The sequence below is a fragment of the Eptesicus fuscus genome, chromosome 23 (genome assembly GCF_027574615.1).
Source record: "Eptesicus fuscus isolate TK198812 chromosome 23, DD_ASM_mEF_20220401, whole genome shotgun sequence".
In the NCBI taxonomy this organism is placed as follows: domain Eukaryota; kingdom Metazoa; phylum Chordata; class Mammalia; order Chiroptera; family Vespertilionidae; genus Eptesicus; species Eptesicus fuscus.
In genome coordinates, this window is record NC_072495.1 from 2244608 (window position 1) to 2263128 (window position 18521).

At 50.4% G+C, this 18521-nt stretch overlaps 1 protein-coding gene across 2 annotated transcripts in view; it reads left to right on the top strand.

Moving 5' to 3' along the window:
* The window catches only part of JHY (junctional cadherin complex regulator), a 108483-nt gene that overhangs the window by 2937 nt on the left and 87025 nt on the right, over window positions 1-18521 (top strand). For both annotated transcript variants that reach the window (XM_028135773.2, XM_028135774.2), the window contains exon 2: window positions 13237-13741. In XM_028135773.2, the coding sequence (XP_027991574.2) occupies window positions 13237-13741 (505 nt within the window). The remainder of the gene's footprint in view (window positions 1-13236; window positions 13742-18521) is intronic.

The following is an 18521-nucleotide window of genomic DNA, read 5'->3' on the forward strand; positions in this document are numbered from 1 at the left end:
GCTGGGCTGAGGGACACCCTCCCCCGCCCATGCACGAATTTTGTTCACCAAGTCTCTAATATATATATATATATATATATATATATATATATATATATATATATGTCACACACACACACACACACACACACACTGAGTGGCCAGATTATTATGATCTCTGAATGCATAATAATCTGGCCACTCAGTGTGTGTGTGTGTGTGTGTGTGTGTGTGTGTGTGTGTATTAGAGGCCCAGTGCATGAATTCGTGCATGGGTGGGGTACGGCCAGCCTGGCCAGGGGGAGGGGACATGGGCATTTGGCTGGCCTGCCTGCTGGTCGAACTCCTGGTCGAGGGGACAATTTGCATATTAGCCTTTTATTATATAGGATATACACTGAGTGGCCAGATTATTTTGCGTTCAGAGATCATATTAATCTGGCCACTCAGTGTGTGTGTGTGTGTGTGTGTGTGTGTGTGTGTATATATATATATATATATACACACACACATATATATATATATATATATATATATATATATATATATATTACTGAGAACAGGGATTGGCTGTTTAGAAGCTATACTAGAGGCCTGGTGCACAAAATTCATGCATGGGAGGGGGGTGTCCCTCAGCCCAGCCTGCACCCTCTCCAATCTGGGGCCCCTCGAGGGATGTCCACTGGGATCAGGCCTAAATGGGCGGTCGGACATCCCTCTCACAATCCAGGACTGCTGGATCTCAACCACTCACCTGCCTGCCTGCCTGATTGCTCCTAACCGCTCTGCCTGCCAGCCTAATCACCCCATAACCACTCCCCTGCCAGCCTGATCGACGCCTAACTCCTACCCTGCTGGCCCGATTGCCCCTAATTGCCCTCCCCTGCCAGCCTGGTCACCCCTAACTGCCCTCCCCTGCTGGCCCAGTCACGCCTAACTGCCCTCCCTTGCCAGCCTGATCGCCCCTAACTGCTCTCCCCTGCAGGCCTGGTTGCCCCCAACTGCCCTCCCTGCAGGCCTGGGTTCCCCCCAACTATCCTCCCCTGTAGGCCTGGTCCCTCCCAACTGCTCTCCTCTGCAGGCCTGATTGCCCACAACTGTCCTCCCCTGCCGGCCATCTTGTGGCAGCCATCTTGTGTCCACATGTGGGTGGCCATCTTGTGTGTTGGAGTGATGGTCAATTTGCATATTACCGCTTTATTATATAGGATATGTACTAGATTTTTTTTAAGTATATTTCATTGATTTTTTACAGAGAGGAAGAGAGAGGGATAGAGAGTTAGAAACATCGATGAGAGAGAAACATCGATCAGCTGCCTCTTGCACACCCCCTACTGGGGATGTGCCCGCAACCAAGGTACATGCCCTTGACCGGAATCGAACCTGGGACCCTTAAGTCCGCAGACCGACGCTCTATCCACTGAGCCAAACCGGTTTTGGCTGTACTAGATTTTTGAAAATTAAGAGTAAAATATGTTGAGGAAAGTTTATTGGAAGTCCTAGAGCTTGGACAGGTAGGCTTTTGGAGACAAAGTAGATTTAGAAAAAAAGCAGCCCTAGCTAGTTTGGCTCAGTGGATAGAGCATCAGCCTGCGGCCCAAAGGGTCCCGGCTTGGATTCCGGTCAAGGGCATGGACCTCGGTTGTAGGCTTCTCCCCGAGCCCCGGCCCTGGTAGGGGCTTTTGCAGGGGGCAACCAATCAGTGTGTTTCTCTCACATGGATGTTTCTCTCTGTCTTTCCCTCTCTCTTCCACTCTCCCTAAAAATCAATGGAAACATCCTCAGGTGAGGATTAAAAAAGAAAAAGAAGAAAGAATAGAATTAGAGTGATGTGTGCGGCATAGTAAGGAATACTAAGACATACTAAGCAGGTTCGACGGCAGAGCATCTGGACTCGGTGTAGGGCGAGTGGGCTGAGTGGGCCTGAGCGGGGGCCATCCAGGTGTGAGACCAGCTCTGGCCACCGACAGGGCCCTCGTCCGGCCGGGGACAGGCACAGGGAGGGCTCCTCTGAAAGACAGATCGAGCCTGCTCCCGAGTCTCCCGTCCTTCTTTCCATCCTCTGTCTCCCTCTGGGAATATTGAGTGGAATCATGCTCATATGCCTTTTAAGGATCTCAAAGCACAGTGATAACGCGGTCACGACGACGGGGCTGAGGGCATGGGGCTTGGGAAGGCATCAGCTGACGCCCGGTGCTCTGGTGGGGGGTGGGGAGTACAGGTTCCGGGAAGGGCAGAGGGTGGAGAGCGGTGGGGAGCAGGGCTCTGCAGGGTGGCACGCTCTGCATTAGGAAACACACGCCGGGACAAAGAGACTGCCAGATGGTAAAACCCAACAACCACGGCACCTGTAACAGCAGCAGCATCTTTTCTGTCGGCTCATCCGTGTTTCACTCGATTCTCCCCTGTGACCCCGCACCTGTTCCCATTGCACAGGTAGGAAAGGGGCTCCCTCGTCTGACAGCATAGAGCTGGGAGGGGATAGTTGTTGTTTTGCTGTTGATCTCGTGCTTTTTAAAAATTTGACAAAATTCTAACCTACAGAGCAGCACAGAGAAAAGTGTTATAACCCTGATACCGTATTTGTGTCAAATACACTTTTTAAAGGCGTACAGCGGTGCAGGAAGCGTTTTCATTTTCCTCCTCAGAGATAGCCAACACGTACTCTTCTTGGCAGTCTTTATTCATCTCTGTCTCTTCTCCACGAGTTGTAGTTAGTGGAGAAATACACATATAAAGCGGGAGAACTGACAGGCCCTGGAGACAGGAGGGGAACACGGTGACGCATTCTAACAACAGCTGGCACCAGAGCGCTTGTCAGGGCCCAGGCTGAGCGGCACCACCTGTGTCCGCGCACCTGGTCCTGTGGCAGCCTGGCAGGGGGCACCCAACCACCCGTTGGAAAGGCCATAGATGAGGCTTAAAGAGGCTACATTACACCCATGTCTTACGTCTGGTGAGTGTGGAGCAGAAAACTCAGCCAGTCTGTGCTTTAAGCCATCTTCTTTATTTTATTTGATTTTTCCATCGCCATTGAGCCCCTAGGCCCTCTTCCACCTCAAGGCCACGTTTTCCTTTCAGCTCCAACCTAAGGGAGTCGTGGTCTCCCAGGTGAGAAGCGGCGGCGGCTTCATTACAGGAAGGGAAGGCCTTTGCAGTGCATAGCAATCTGCCTGCACTTTTAAGATGAAGAAACCAAGACGAGGACCCTGTAAGGGAACTCATTTCCCCAGAGCTGAGCCTTTCCTGTTGGAGTCGATGCGCAGGGACCCAGCTTTCACCTTGCTCTTTACCCAGGGACAATGTGAATCCCACTCAGTAAGTTTCAAAATCAAGAATAATATTTACAAAAATAAAAATGATGGTTAGGGCCTTGGTCTTCTGAGTCAGAGATGCGTAAATCATGCTATGTTCCTTCGATGGCTTTGCCTTGGAGATGTTTAATGATAGATGAGGATCCCCAGGGTTAGAATGGGTCATAGTTTGAACATCAGAGGACACTTCGCCACTACAGAGGAAAACAGAACGATAGCATTCAGCCAAAGAATGCCTCAAAAACATTGTTCGTGTGAGGGTGTAGCTACTGGCCCTCTCTCTGCCTCCTGAAGTCTTGGGAAGCTTGCCCAGGCGTCTTGTTGCTTGGATCTGGGAGTTTTGAGCCATGAAGTAGACAAATTCCTACCAGACTTTGGATATAAGTTCAAGTATGCTTTCCTTTCTGTACGGTAGATGGCATTCTGGGACTGGTAGTTCCAAAAATCAGTCATAGTCTTGCCTTAAAACCAAGGGAAATCTCTTTCTTCTAGCTGTTAGAAGCATTTTTAAGCTGCCTGGTGAGTCACTTGAGCCTGACTCTTGTGTTTTGATGTTACTAGGACCTCCTCAAAGCAATTACCCCCTGTATCTCACCAAAGTCAGTTCAATGTAAATGGATTAGAGGAGACACTTTTCTTAATGGAAACTGGAGCTGCATTGACTGCAGTGAATGAATCAAGAGTGGAGAGAGGATCTTCACATGATAATCCTTAAACCCACTCCAGAGCCAGCCTATGACCCTCTGGCTGACGCAGAAAGAGATCAGTGTAATTCCCAGCGAGTTAGGAAGGACCTCCTCCTCCAGGGCCTTCTGAACCTTCATAAAACCTTTGAAAACATCGGAGCCGCAGCACAGCCCCTGGGACGAGTGTTTGTGTGTGCATATAGTCTTGTTTCCAAACTACTCAAACGTAATGCGCTGCCATTTGTAAAACTGTTTGCTCTGTGCTACTACCTCCTTTACCTTCCCGGAGCCGAGCCTCCGAGGTGTTGTCATCCCATTTTGGGACAGAAACTGAAGCTTTGGGAGTCGGGCCAGTGTAGGTCCTGACTCAGCGACAGAGCCTGAGCCTCTAAGTCACTAGATAGGCGGTCAGAGGCTGATCGGATAAAGGATTCAACTTTACCATCAAACAAATATTAAAGATACAATGATTTTAATATGGACTAAACGGAGGCAAATCAAATTTCATTAAAGTCATACAAATATTTACAGGATTCCGTGCCCTCCGAATAAATGAACATGACTAATAGGTTATTTAGGGTAGCGAGGTCAGAGTCCCTGCATGCCTCCCCTCCCCTGGGAGACAGAAACGCTCCCATCCATTGAGGTCTGCAGGTGCCTCCCTCGGACCACCTGGGGCCGGAGCCTGCAAGAAGGACCCCATGTTCTGTCAATAAGCCCCCTTGTCCAGAAGTGACCAGGCGGGAGAGGCACAATGAGGAATTAGAAATAAATGGACTATTCGGGATTGTCTGAAAGTAAGAAAGGGACTCAGCAATAAGTGCATTTTTATTGTTTTGTGGTGGCATATAATTTTCCCTCTCAAATGCTTCCATACATGTTGTTTCAGATTAATAATACAAGAACCCGGTGCAGTATTGAGTGATGATTTCTGGTCTTAAATAGCAACACTGGACAACCAAAGTGGATCTGGGTGAAGGCCAAAAGGCAGCGTTTTCCTCGGCCCTCAGGGTCCCGGACAGCACGGGGAGCACGGGGCTGGGGACCGGCTGCTGGGGAGCGAAGGTCTGGGCGAGGTCTGCGAGCCTGGGGTTGTCAGGACCTCCGGGGCGTTCCAGGGCCGGCTCTCCTTTCCTCTGGGTTCTGGCAAGATGCCTCCGTGCTGATGTCTCTTGTCTTCAAGGTGGATTGGAGTGCTCGCCACTTCGTACCCATGGCACTCTGTTCCGGGTGTCACCTAGTGTCAGGGGGTAGCCAGAGCATTGCAGTTATTTATTTCAGGTCACATGGGCATCATTATGTCGGTGACTTTTGGTCGCAGGCCGCAGCCATTTCTGTTTTCCGGGCCTTCGCCGGCTCACAAGTTCTGCAGTGGCTAAGCCTGGGGCGCCCCACCCCCATCCCCCATCAGGCCCGGTGCCATCGCGGTGCCATCGCGCAGAGGAGCAGCGGGGAGGGACCCAGCTGTGCCAGGGCTGAGTTGTGTCTGTTAAAGGCAGGCGCCAGGCCAGAAGGCCTGCAGCCACAGCCACTCCTGGCTCGGTGGCCCCGGAGGCCACCAGCTCTTTTCTAGCCGTTCCAGCACAGGGGTGCGTTACCGGGTCGAAACAAGCAAATGAATAGTGGTTTTGAAACTCTACCAAGTAGAATTTAAATTTGTCACCTGCAAGCCTGTGAGTTTATCAAGAGGATTGGGAAGATGGTTGCCGAGTTCCTAAAGGGACAGTTGAGTTCCTGGCCTTGCCTGCTTTCGTTTAGTTCGACTCCGTGACGAGTTTGAAGATACAGAGGCTTTACTAACGAGAATCATCAGTGAATTGAGTTTAAAACAAATGCTTTCCCAGCACTTGCTGTCGATTGCCAGGCTCCCCTCCAGGCCCGCCGGGGCGAAGGGGGGGGGTTGTAGAGCCGCTGAGCCGGAGGCCTGGAGCCGCACACTCAGCCCCCAGGTTCCCACAGCTCGGTCAGTGGCAGGGGCTGGACCCAGAGGTCAGGCCTGCGTGTCCCAGGGCATCACAGCTCCCTTGAAACCCAGAGCTGCGCATGTCTGCCATTGAAAATAAAGAAGTCCTGCCTGGAGAAGTGTAACACCCGGAGTGTTACCAAGCCGTCCGGACTCTGGGCTCCCATCTCTGGAGAATGGGAAGCGGAGCAGCCCCCTCCTGGCGCCCCGGGGGGCTCCCACTGGGTGCGTCACGGCAGGTCCTGGGGGAGGCAGTCTTGCTCCACAAAAGACACACTTGATAGCAGGGAGGTGCTCAAGCTGACATTGCAGCCCTCCCATGCCCTCGAAGACCATTTGTTTTCATGTATCACAGGTTGTCCTTGAGTCAAGGCTGTTACTGACAATTCTAATAATTGGCGGCAAATATCTGGTTATTTTTCAGCCATAAATTTGTTGTCAAAGAAAAGAAAGGACTTTAGTTGGAATTATCCAAGTTATATATTTGCTATAAAAAGCATCCACTAGGTAACAGCCCGGCCCCTCTAGGTTAGTGTGTTTCTGTAGACAGTCTTTGGCCTTCAGTTCATTAAACCACCTTTTTTCCTATTAAAATGTTGTTGTTTTTGGCAGAATAAGTGCCTACATTAAATGACATTTCTGGGTTGTAGATAACCTTCCCAAAGCATTCCAGTGTATTTGAGGAGCCGTTTTATTTCATACTTGCAAAAGTGATTTTTTAGTCGTTTGGGGTTTTTATTTACTTAAAAGCTGTTGATAAAAGATTAAGATGAGCATACAATTCAGAAATCCTTGGAAACAATTGCCAATTTTATAGTTCTTAAAGAGCCATTAAAAACTTTACACTTAAATAAAAATTGAATTTGCTGTTCATATGCATGAAAGATTTAATGGCATATAAATTGGCAATAATGGTTCTGTTTAAAAGGATTAAATTAAACCTCAATCAATAATAACATGTGCAGTTTCAATTTAACCGGCTGCTTAAAATAAAGTAGCAAATAAATAACTGCTCAGTGATTAGCAGCAAGGCTTTCACTCGCCTCCTCAACAGGCAAAGTGGCCAGTTATTGAATATTTTATTATGTGTGCAAAGCACGTTAATTGTGCTAGAAATATGCTCTGATTTTAGTGATTTTTTGATTGAATACTATGCTGAAGATGAGGCTCTTCATTAAATGGAGATTTTATTTTATTTTGTTTGAAGTTGTCACAGTCAGTAACCAAATAGGGCCCATTGGGGCCAGCAGATATCCTGGCACATGCTCCGGGGACCGCCTCCGGCCTCCCACCCATTTCCCGCCCCGGCACCTGAAGGGCACCTGGGGCCTGAGCAGCGACAAAGGGTGGCGTCCATTGTCCTCAGCGTCGGGTCTGTCAGGCGGGGAAGGGCGCTGCGTGCAGATGGCGCTGGTGAAGGAGCACTTCTCGCTCGCTCTGCCCGCTGACCTGGCCACAGACAATTGAGCTGCTTCGCACACAAGCCCAGCACAATGGGCTCTTCAGCTCAGCCATCGGCTTTGCTTCTGGAAAGGGTTTCAGCTTCCATGCTCGTGGTTTGGCAAAACATAACCCCGTTTGTTTCAACATCCGATTTCCATCCTTAGCCAAAGCCATCCATGCTGTCAGATTTGTGTCACAGCGTCTGCATTTTCTAGGCCCACTACGCCCTCGGTCTGCCCTGCCGTGTGTGATGTTGCTTCTATGGCATTTCGGAACGGCCGTTGCTGGGGCTGGGAATCAGAGCTGAGTCTGAAGGTCTGAAGCGACGTGATTCTGCCAGTTGACCCTCCCCTCCAGTTTTCAGAGTTCTTGGGGTATTTCATCATGGGAAACACGGACCTTTCCTACTCTCATCACAGTTCACCCAGGTTCTCATGGAGCCCGAGTCCCGGAAAACAATGGGCTGTTTGCAGATGTGCACTCGGTGCTCGGAAGACCACTGTGCGCCCGGGGAGGACAGGCTCTGGGGAGACAGCCCTGTGCGGGCACCAGCGGGAAGCACCACGCGCAGCAGTGTCCCGCGTCATGTCATGGCAACGGGAGGGAGCAGGGCAGCCAGAGCAGGGAGCCTCCCTGACGGCTCTCACAGCCCGTCCTGCCGATGCCCACTTTGTGGGAAGGGTATAGTTCTAAATTACACAGGGTGCCCCAAAAAGTGTATGCACAATTTAATAGCTCAATGAAAATGAAATGTTCTGTATAATAAAAGGGTAATATGCAAATTAACCCTCATGGCAGAACCACCGGTCGCTATGACGCACACTGACCACCAGGGGGCAGATGCTCAATGCAGGAGCTGCCGCCTGCTGGTCAGTGCGCTCCCACAGGGGGAGCTCTGCCCAGCTACAAGCCAGGCTGACGGCAGAAGTGGTGGGAGCCTCTCGCGCCTCCTCCGAAGCACTAAGGATGTTCGACTGTGGCTTAGGCCCGCTCCCCATGGGAAGTGGGCCTAAGCCAGCAGGTGGACATCTCTTGAGGGGTCCCAGACTGCAAGAGGGTGCAGGCCAGGCTGAGGGGACCCCCTGCCTTTATAATTATTCAAAATGTGTGTATACATTTTTTGGGACACCCGCTCTATATAAATTTGCTTAATTCGCTCAGTGAGGTAGCCGCTGTTGTTACCCATGCCATTTTGTTGACGAGGCAGCTGAGGCACAGAGACGTTAAATAATGTGCCCACACTACTCAGTCCTGGGAGCACCAGGCACGAGCCAGGCAGTGGGTTCCAGGACCCTCATCCTTAGACACTCTGCCATCCCATTTCTCAGAACCCAAGCACTCCAAATGACTATTCAGAAGCAAAGCACCATGGGGATTCCCTGTGACTGAGGAAGGTCTAGAACCGTGGCTATAGACATTATTCCCCTCTTCGCTAGTGCTGGTTGAATATGATGACCAATCTGAGAGCCAGTTTTTTAGTATCACTGCAGCGATGGAAGTCAGGAAGCCATTTCTGTCAATCACTGAAGACTACCTAATTTTTTTAAAATATATTTTTATTGATTTCAGAGAGAAAGGGAGAGGGAGAGGGAGAGAGAAACATCAATGATGAAAGAGAATCATTGATTGGCTGCCTCCTGCATGCCCCCTACTGGGGATCAGCCTGCAGCCCAGGTATGTACCATTTACCGGAATCGAACCTGGGACCCTTTGGTCCCCAGGCCAACACTCTATCCACTGAGCCAAACCATCCAGGGCTAGTTTTTGTAATGTAGACACTCCTCAGTTATGGAGTCTCTTGTGAGTTTATAATAGGATCCTAGAGCAAGAGCGTTGGAATGGACTTTGTGATATCTTCTAGCAAGTGAATCTGGGAATCAGAAGCTAACACATTTTCAGTGATACGTCCTCCTATGTTAAATACCCACAATGCCCTGTATCTCTTTACGTGTCTCACTTGTTAGCTGGTATCAGAGCTGGTGTAACAAGCCCATCTTCTCCACTGGCAGGGAAGGCCCGTCAGCTGCGTCTGCTCTGCTCACCACCCAGTCCTCAGTGCCAGCACCCGGAGCTGCTCCGTGTTATTTGTTGACGGGCCACGTGACTGACTCGGCAGCTCACTAGCTCACGTGGACAATGTGGGCTTCCCCCCGCCTGTGGGAACAGCCGCCTGATAAAGGGCAACTGAACGGACGCGGAGCCCGGTGCTGGGACAGACTGCCAGGCCTCTGTCCCAGCCCCTCCACTTGTAAGAGTTACACGAGCTCTGTAAGCCCCAGTTTCTTGATCTATTAAATGGGGATAAAAATAGCACCTCCCTCATAGGGTTGTTCTAAGGAAAAACTAGAGATTGGCTGGCAGCATCCCCTAGGTCGGCACGCCATGGTGTGCGCTGTCTCCCCAGGTCAGCCAGCACCGCGTCCTACCCGAGCCTACGTAGCAGGCAGTGATCCCCACAGGACCTGCCGCTTGGAAAGGCTGCCAGCTCCTGCTTCAAACAGTGCAGAGGACAGCCTGTTCCCGAACCCTCGCAGCCTCTGTGGATAATGCCTTCCGAGCACCCAACACTTGCTCTCCTGAAGTATTTGGGTTACTAGCACTTTGCTCTCCATGGAATGATTTTTGCTAATCAAATTCTCATAGGAGCTTGGTCGAGCCAAACTCCTCACAGAGTTTACAGCCCCCTTCAAGCTCCCACCTCTCCTGATCCTGAGTCTGCTCCCCCCCCCCCCCCCCCCCCCCCCGCCATCCCCAGGCAGGCCTGTCCTTGGGAAGTGCCATGCTTGCCTCCTCGCCATGCCTTTCACACGCTCTCCCCTCAGGCCGGCCCTTCGGAGCCTCAGGCCTCAGCTGCGCCACCGCTGAGTCCTTGGCCTTCCAGGGGGTGGGATGCCGCCCCCCGAGGCCCGAGGCCCCTCATCAGGGCCCCCCCATCAGGACTCTCTGTGAATTGCTTGTCTCCTTGGTTGCACCCCCCTTGGCTATGAGCCCACCACCGCTCTCCTCTGGCCTGGTGAGCACTCGGGACATAGCTGTAGAATCACTAAGTGAGCAAGTGGATGAGGCACCTTCTGCCGTCAAGCAAATCAAGGAGGAGAGTGAAATCCACTCCTTCCTTTCAACAAATGGATCCGGTGGGACAGCGCCTTCTTCCTGCGGAAATGGTCTCTATCAGCATTTACTTGAAGGCGTCCCCGAGGCGCGCCTTATCCTTTTCCCCCTAAACCGCACCTCCCTGGTGCCCTCAGCCAGTCGCGAATGCCTGACACCTTCCTGCGCGTTTCGGTTCTCAGTTACTGCCACTGGCTTTTAAAGAAACGAACACCCAATGCTACATCGGGAGGCTCCGTTATTTAAGAAACACGTACCCTTCGCCTGCAGCACAGGCGAGTGCCAGGGCAGGCCAGGGAGGGTAAGGTCAGTCCTGGCGCCCAGCCTGACCGGGCGCGGAGACAGGTCCCCACGGGGCGGCGGGAAAGGAGCGGGAGCACAGAGGAGTGATTTAGACACACTGTCCCATGTGACCCGGAGGCAGTCCGAGCCATAAACACAAGAAATGGGATGCATCCTGCTCGCAGGTGAGGGGAGCTGGCTCGGAGGTGACAAGCTCTGCCCGCGGAGGGACAGACCAGAACTTAACCCCGTCCGTCCTGTCCCACGTCCGCTGTGCCCTGCTGGGCCACTCCATCCCCCAGTACATATCCAGGGGCCCTTAGGACAGGCGAGTGGCAGCGCCCCAAACTACTGTGAGTTCAGGTCACGGGACGCCACAGGGGAACCCTCCCGGGCGCCCCAGAGACAGGGACGTCGCTGTTGTGGGGTCGAACCCTGGAGTCAGAATAAGACCACCGGAGGCTGCTAATTGATTAAAAAAAGCAGGCAAGGATTTATTGAGCTGGCCAGGACGGCCGCGAGGGCACCACACGCAGGTGGAGTCCACCCTCACGACCGCGCCGTCCCAGGTGCAGGCAGTCCTTTTAAAGGTCCAAACCATAAAGAATGTTCCTTTGTTCTAAACGCTAAACGCTAAATGCTGGGAACAGCCCGCAGGGCGCTCCCCGCCACCTCCTGCTGGACATCGGAATGTGGCCCTATCAAGCGGAGTCAGTAATCTCTAAAGGTTATTTATCTACAGTTTCTACTCCTGGAGCCACTGAGTCAGTGGGCATCACCTCCTGTGGTTCTGGTCCACAGGCACAGGAAAATGACCTTGTGAGTCTCCAGGTCTCAGTCTGGAAGCTGAGGTAACCACCCTATTGTTTAAGCAAGCAAGTGCGTGCAGAAGCCAGAATAGAGGGTTAAATTCAAACAGCAGTTTTTAGCTGAGATGAACATTCTTAAGGTCTTATTTCAGTCGCGGTGGCCAGCGAGGGCGATCGCACACCGGATGGCAGCGCCCTGAGCAGAGAGAGCCGTGCCGTCCAGGCGCGTGGGTGAGGAGAGCGTCCCTCTCTCCCCTCGATGGCGAAGGAGGAGCCGCGTGCCCAGCCCTCTTCCACCTCAGTGTGTGAGCGAAGAAAGTCCAAGTGACAAGTAGCAAGACACGGGCTTCGGCTTGCTCCGCTTTCTGCTTTCCATCAAATCAAAGAGTCTGGGTGCACATTAAGGAGAGGCAATTAGCATTAGGGGCTCCATCAGTTTGTTTACCCAGCATAAAATTATGTCCTCTCTAAACGGGAGTATCAAATAGCATAAAAGCTGGCTGATTTACATTTCCTTTTTGATTAGAGAATCGCATGTACTGAACTCACGGGAGGAAAATCTCTCCCAGTTAGCTTTTGAAGATCAAAGGGCCCATTAAACATGCCATGTCACCGGGTTCTTTCTCTCTCGGCAAGAAGAGGAGGTGCTTTTCGCACTGAGATTGCCCTGGGGCCAGGGGAGACTGCGTGGGGTCATGTGGACTGGAATGGACTCCCCTCCAGGTCACTTCCCGCAGCCGGGACCGTCTGCTGACCCTTTTATTGGAACAGGCTGCCCTGCAGCGTCCAGGTCAGCCGCCCTGTCTGCTGAGGTCTCTGTGTGGCCCCAGGGCTTCTCAGTGAGTCGCCTTCTGATTCCAGGGCTTGGGGCTCTTTCTGTGTGTAGTACATTTGATAAACTCTCCCAACACAAGGTGCACTCTGAGGTCAAATCATTGGCCTGGCCAGGGTGGCTCCGTGGTTGAGCGTCGACCTATGAATCAGGAGGTCACGGTTCGATTCCCGGCCAGGGCACCTGCCCGGGTTGCAGGCTCGATCCCCAGAAGGGGTGTGCAGGAGGCAGCCGATCCATGATTCTCTCTCATCACTGATGTTTCTATCTCTCTCCCCCTCTCCCTTCCTCTCTGAAATCAATTTTTTAAAAAGCAGTCATTGAACAGGGGATGGATCTGTGTGGGGGTTCAGTTGGGGTAAATCTGGCTTTGCCCGAAAGGGAGCAGACGGAGACAGATGCCCAGGTGACGACCGCATTGCCTCCCTGGATAGCCCAGTGCCTCTCTGACCCACGGGAGCGTGAAGTCAGTGTGCCTGCGGGAAGTCCTCGCGGCGAGCACAGTGATGGGGTCCTGAGCCTCAGGCACCGGCGGGCTTAACATTGGAGACGCTTGCTTCTCCGTTGCTGCCTGGCCGTTAGAGCTTAACCGTCCCGGTTTCATTCCGTTTTAACAAACTGGGACAGTGAAGACCTTTTCACCCTCACGTGGAGTGTGGAGGCCTCGTGTGAGCCTGAGGTAGGTCTCTACCATGTCGATAGTAAGAGGGAAATTATAGGAGAAAGGTGGAGATGGATTTCACATTAAATGATCAACTAAATATAATGCGTACATTTATCTTGATCCGTACTTGACATTTCTTTCTGCTCTGGGCAGCCCACAGTCCAAAGAAGACAAGTACTCGGATCTCCGCTATGACCCCAACTGGAGGCGGAAGCGAGGGGAAGGGCACGTGCCAGCTGAGGATGCATCGCCGGAGTCTGCCGACGAGCTGGCCCGGCGGCCGCTCTTCCCCTCGGAGACGTCCACGGGCCCCTTGGCGGGGGCCGGCCCGCAGGACAGGAGCCCACAGAGCGACGCCTCTCTACTTGGGAGTGAGTTTTTAAGCCCAAACTCTGAGCACGGTGCCCATCGCAGCACCCGGATCTCGGGGCTGAGCGACAGGGGCCTGGCAGACACGTCCAGCAACCTCTCCCAGTACGTGGGGAGTTCAAGTTCACACAACGAGGTTTTCTGGCCGAGATCACGGGGCCCGCGGCGAAGGAAGCCCAAACAATATTTTGTGGAAAAAAACAAGCTGACTCTGGGGTTACCCACCCCGAAAGTGGACTCCTACCTGCAGCTTCACAGTAAAAGAAGGGAGGACAGTCACACAGAGCAGGTATGTAGCAGCTCCTTAAGTGTCATCTGAAACCTAACTGGCTTTCCCTGTGTTTGCAGTGGCTGATGCACTTCTCTGGGACAGTGGTGTCACTGTGAACACCTAGCGGAGGAAGTCAAACGCCCTACACCAGTGGTCAGCAAACGGCGGCTCGCGAGCCACATGCGGCTCTTTGGCCCCTTGAGTTTTTAGCAAAGGCCAGCTTAGGAGTACCCTAATTAAGTAAATAACAATGTACCTACCTATATAGTTTAAGTTTAAAAGTTTGGCTCTCAAAAGAAATTTCAGTCGTTGTCCTGTCGATATTTGGCTCTGTTGACTAATGAGTTTGCCGACCACTGCCCTACACCTTGCCCCTCTTTGGAGAATGAAGGAAATCATTCCACAAATTCCTAAGGGCAAAATAAAAGTCATGAATGGTTATAGTTCTGTAACTGCTGTAATTCTATTATTATCTCCAAAATGTTTTATTCAAGGGCCCGCAGAGTTATTTACACGCATGCTCCAGGAGATAGAATAGACTAAGGTTTGACCCCATGTCGGTTGCCTTGGTTTCTGCAATAGCCCTGGGTTTCAACCCTGCTCCCTGCCCTCAGCACATTGGAGGGCAGGACATACTCACGGACAGCAACTCACACCCAGAAGTGACTCAGTCAGAGCTGACACCGGTTGGGTGGTCGTGGGAAGGTGGCAGATACAGCCTCTCTAACCCCCACGGATAACCACAGCACTGTCCTTATTAGTAAGCCTTAGTCTCCCCGTCTATAAAGTTAGAACAATAACAAATGTCCTCCCTTGCTCATCTGACCATTTTGAAGATAAATTCTATCCCAGATCATGGATGTAAAATCTCTTGAAGCCAGTAAACTCTTTAAAACATGTATCTTTATTGTTGAGAGTATTACAGATGTCCCCCTTTTTTTGCTCCACTGACCCCCTCTACCCCACTCCCAAGGCCTTCACCGAATTATTGTCCGTATCCAGGGGTTATGCATATATGCATGTAAGTTCTTTGGTCAATCTCTTCCCACTCCCCACTCCCCACTCCCCCTTTCCCCGAGGCTCATCAGTCTGCCCAGGCTTCCATGTCTCTGGATCCGTTCATCCACTTTTACGTCAGATCATGTGATACTTGTTTTTCTCAGACTGAAGCCAGTAAACTTAATGTTATCTGGTGGGCACACAGGAAGACCGTATCAGCCCACCTCCTGTTGAATATGTCTGTGGACGGAAGAGAAGAGAATGGCTGGATTGGTGTATCCACCACCCTTATTGGGGGAACAGCTTGAAATTCATCATCTTCTATTGCGGGTCATTTCCAAATATAAAGAGGTTATTACATTAAATGGGGGTTCCCTTAGGCCTCCAAATCTAAGTTGGTGTCATTGAAGGTGCTGTAACCTATTTTAACCTGTACTTCCTGATGGAACAAGGGAGATGGGATAAACGTTTGTGATTATTTTCTTGATTCAGAAATTCCTTTTAAGGGAGCACCTTTCAGTTGCTAGACGGATCTGCCCAACTCATGAATCACTGAATAGATCCTCATATTTAAAGAAAGAAAAAGAAACTCCTTTTATAGTCTTAAAGCGTATGTCACATCCTTGCCTTTGTACCTAATAATAAACTAAAGGAGTGGGTGTAGTATATTTAGCTGAATTATCAAAACAAGTAGCTGAATTCAAATAGAGTCTTCAATGTTTTGACCCCGTTTTAGATGTTTAATGTACTTTTTTGTTTCATAAAGCATACATGCAATTTTGAGTTTTGACTGCTCATTTAAAAGTATAAATACATTTTATAGTCCAATATATGTGGAAAATGTTTATAGCCAGTTATTTCTCCCAGGCTAGGATACGTTTCATTATTATTTAATGTGTTCTCAAAAGAAGCCGGTATAGAAGGAGAGGCCGATAGTCAGGCCAAAATAAATAGTTATATTTCTAATGATAAAAGAGAAAATGTTTATTATAAGCTCTTTAATTGCTGATATCTTAATTGCTAATTATTTTAGTCGTTATTGTCTGTGTCCAAGGGTTATGCATATATGCATCTAAGTTCTTTGCAAACCATTTAATTTACTAAACACTGTTGGGTTGCGTTGATTGTTGGTGGTGCCATAGCACAGGGTTCGTTATGCCAAGGAGGAGACTAAAGCATCCCAGGCTTGCTCAAATTTGAGCTCATGAATTACTCTTTGGCCATTGACCTTGTCCATTGCTTTTTCCAGGTTCAAATATCTAAGGGCTGATTGCTAATTGTATTCAAAATTGCTTCATAATCATTTCTAACATATATTTCTTTCATCTTTACTCCTATTCTTTTAAAAACAATAAAAATTAGTTTGACCTAACAGTGATATAATGATATATATAACTTTTAAAATTATGTTACAGTCAGTAGCATAGAATATATTACTTTTAAATAATTATTTGTATGTGAAATGTGTAGTCTTTTCTGCCAATACAGGTTATATATTCTCTTATGGGCAGGAACTATGCTTTGCACTTATTTTTAATCTTCATAGTAACTAGCCTAACGCACTGCACAGACTCAGTAAATATATGGGAATTGAAAAATGCCTCTTCCATTATATCCAAACTTTGTTTTCCTTAGTGTGACTTGAAGGTTACGTTTGGAAAACGGTATTTCTAGAGCAGTGGTTTAAAATCCTGGCTGGGTATTAGAATCACCCGAGAAACCACATTTTTAAAAAGTGATTCTCTGCTTTATCCAGACCAACTTCCATCTCTGAAGGAGATCTGCAGCATCAGTACTTTTTATTTTTACTAGAGGCCCGGTGCACAAAATTCGTGCACCGGGGGGGGGGGGGGGCTGTCCCTCAGCCCAAACTGCACCCTCTCCAATCTGGGACCCCTTAAGAGATGTCCAACCACCGGGATCGGGCCTAAATGGGCAGTCAGACATCCCTCTCACAATCCAGGACTGCTGGCTCCGAACTGCTCGCCTGCCTGCCTTCCTGATTGCCCCTAACTGCTTCTGCCTGCCAGCCTGATCACACCCTAACCACTCCCTGCCAGCCTGATTGATGCCTAACTGCTCCCCTGCCAGCCTGTTTGCCCCTAACTGCCATCCCCTGTAGGCCTGGTCACTCCTAACTGCCCTCCCCTGCAGGCCTGGTCCCCCTCAACTGCTCTTCACTGCAGGCCTGGTCCTTCCCAACTGCCCTCTTGTGTCCACATGGGGGCAGTCATCTTTGACCACATGGGGGCAGCCATCTTGTATGTTGGAGTGATGGTCAATCTGTATATTACTCTTTTATTAGATAGGAGAGAGGCCTGGTGCATGAGTGAGGGCCAGCTGGTTTGTCCTGAAGGGTGTCCCGGATCAGGGTGGGGGTTCCCTTGGGGCGTGAGGCGGCCTGGGCAAGGGGCCTGTGATAGTTTGCAGGCTGGCCACATCCCCCAGCGACCCAAGTGGAGGCCCTGGTATCTGGGATTTATCTATCTTCTACAATTGAAACTTTGTAGCCTGGAGTGGAGCCAAGCCTCCTACTTGATCTGTGGTGGCAGCCATTTCTGTTGCTATTTATTTATCTTCTATAATTGAAACTTTGTAGCCTTAAGCAGAGGCCTGGGCTGGCCAGGGTGTGCGGAAAGCTTGGCTTCCTCCATTGCCAGGGGCAACCCTAGCCTCCTGCTCTCTCTAGCTCTGTGGCTGCCACCATTTCTGTTGGGATTTATTTATCTTCTATAATTGAAACTTTGTAGCCTTGAGTGGAGGCCTCTGCCGGCCAGGGTGTGAGGAAAGCTTGGCTTCCTCCATTGCCAGGGAAACCCAAGCCTCCCTCCTGCTCGCTCAGTGGCCGGAGCCATCTTGGTTGGGGTTAATTTGCATACTCACTTCTTGATTGGCTGGTGGGCGTGGCTGGTGGGCAAGGCTTGTGGGTGTAACGGAGTGATGGTTAATTTGCATATTACTCTTTTATTAGATAGGATTATTATTTTTAATATATTTATTGATTTCAAAGAGGAAGGGATAGGGAGAGAGAGATAGAAACATCAATGATGACAGAGAATCACCGATGGGCTGCTTCCTGCACACCCCTCACTGGGGACTGAGCCCGCAACCCGGGCATGTGCCCTGACTGGAATTGAACCTGGGACCCTTCAGTCCACAGGTGGATGCTCTAGGCTAGGGCCACATCAGTGCTTTTTAAAGAAGACCCTCCGGCAATTCTGATGAGCCAGGGGTGAGAAGCATTGTTCAAGGCAGAGCAGAGCTCCTCACCCTGGCCTTCACATTGGAATCAGCTGGAAAACTAAAAATACTGACTCCTTGGCCTGAGCCCTGAAATTGGGATGTAATTGATTAGGGGTTCCCTGTATGAATGGGGAGGTGTCAGAGCTCCCCAGGGGATCCCAGCGGCTGGCCAGGACCGCATCCCTGACCTGGAGCACGGGCCTCGGTCACGCACACCAGGAGAAGCATCTGAAGGGCTGCTCAGATCAGGCTCCTGGACGGGACCCAAGCACTGCTGCCTTAGGGTGGTGAGGGTTGGGCCCAAGAGTTTGAATTTGCTCATGGTTCTAGATCAGTGGTTCCCAATGTGGGGCACATGCCCCACAGGGGGGCAATTTGCTTTTAAGGGGGGCAATTCGAGAATGAGTTATTAACAGTGAATTTTTAGCATTTCTCTTTTTTTTAAAATATATTTTATTGAATTTTTACAGAGAGGAAGGGAGAGGGATAGAGAGTTAGAAACATCAATGAGAAACATCGATCAGCTGCCTCCTGCACACCCCCCACTGGGGATGTG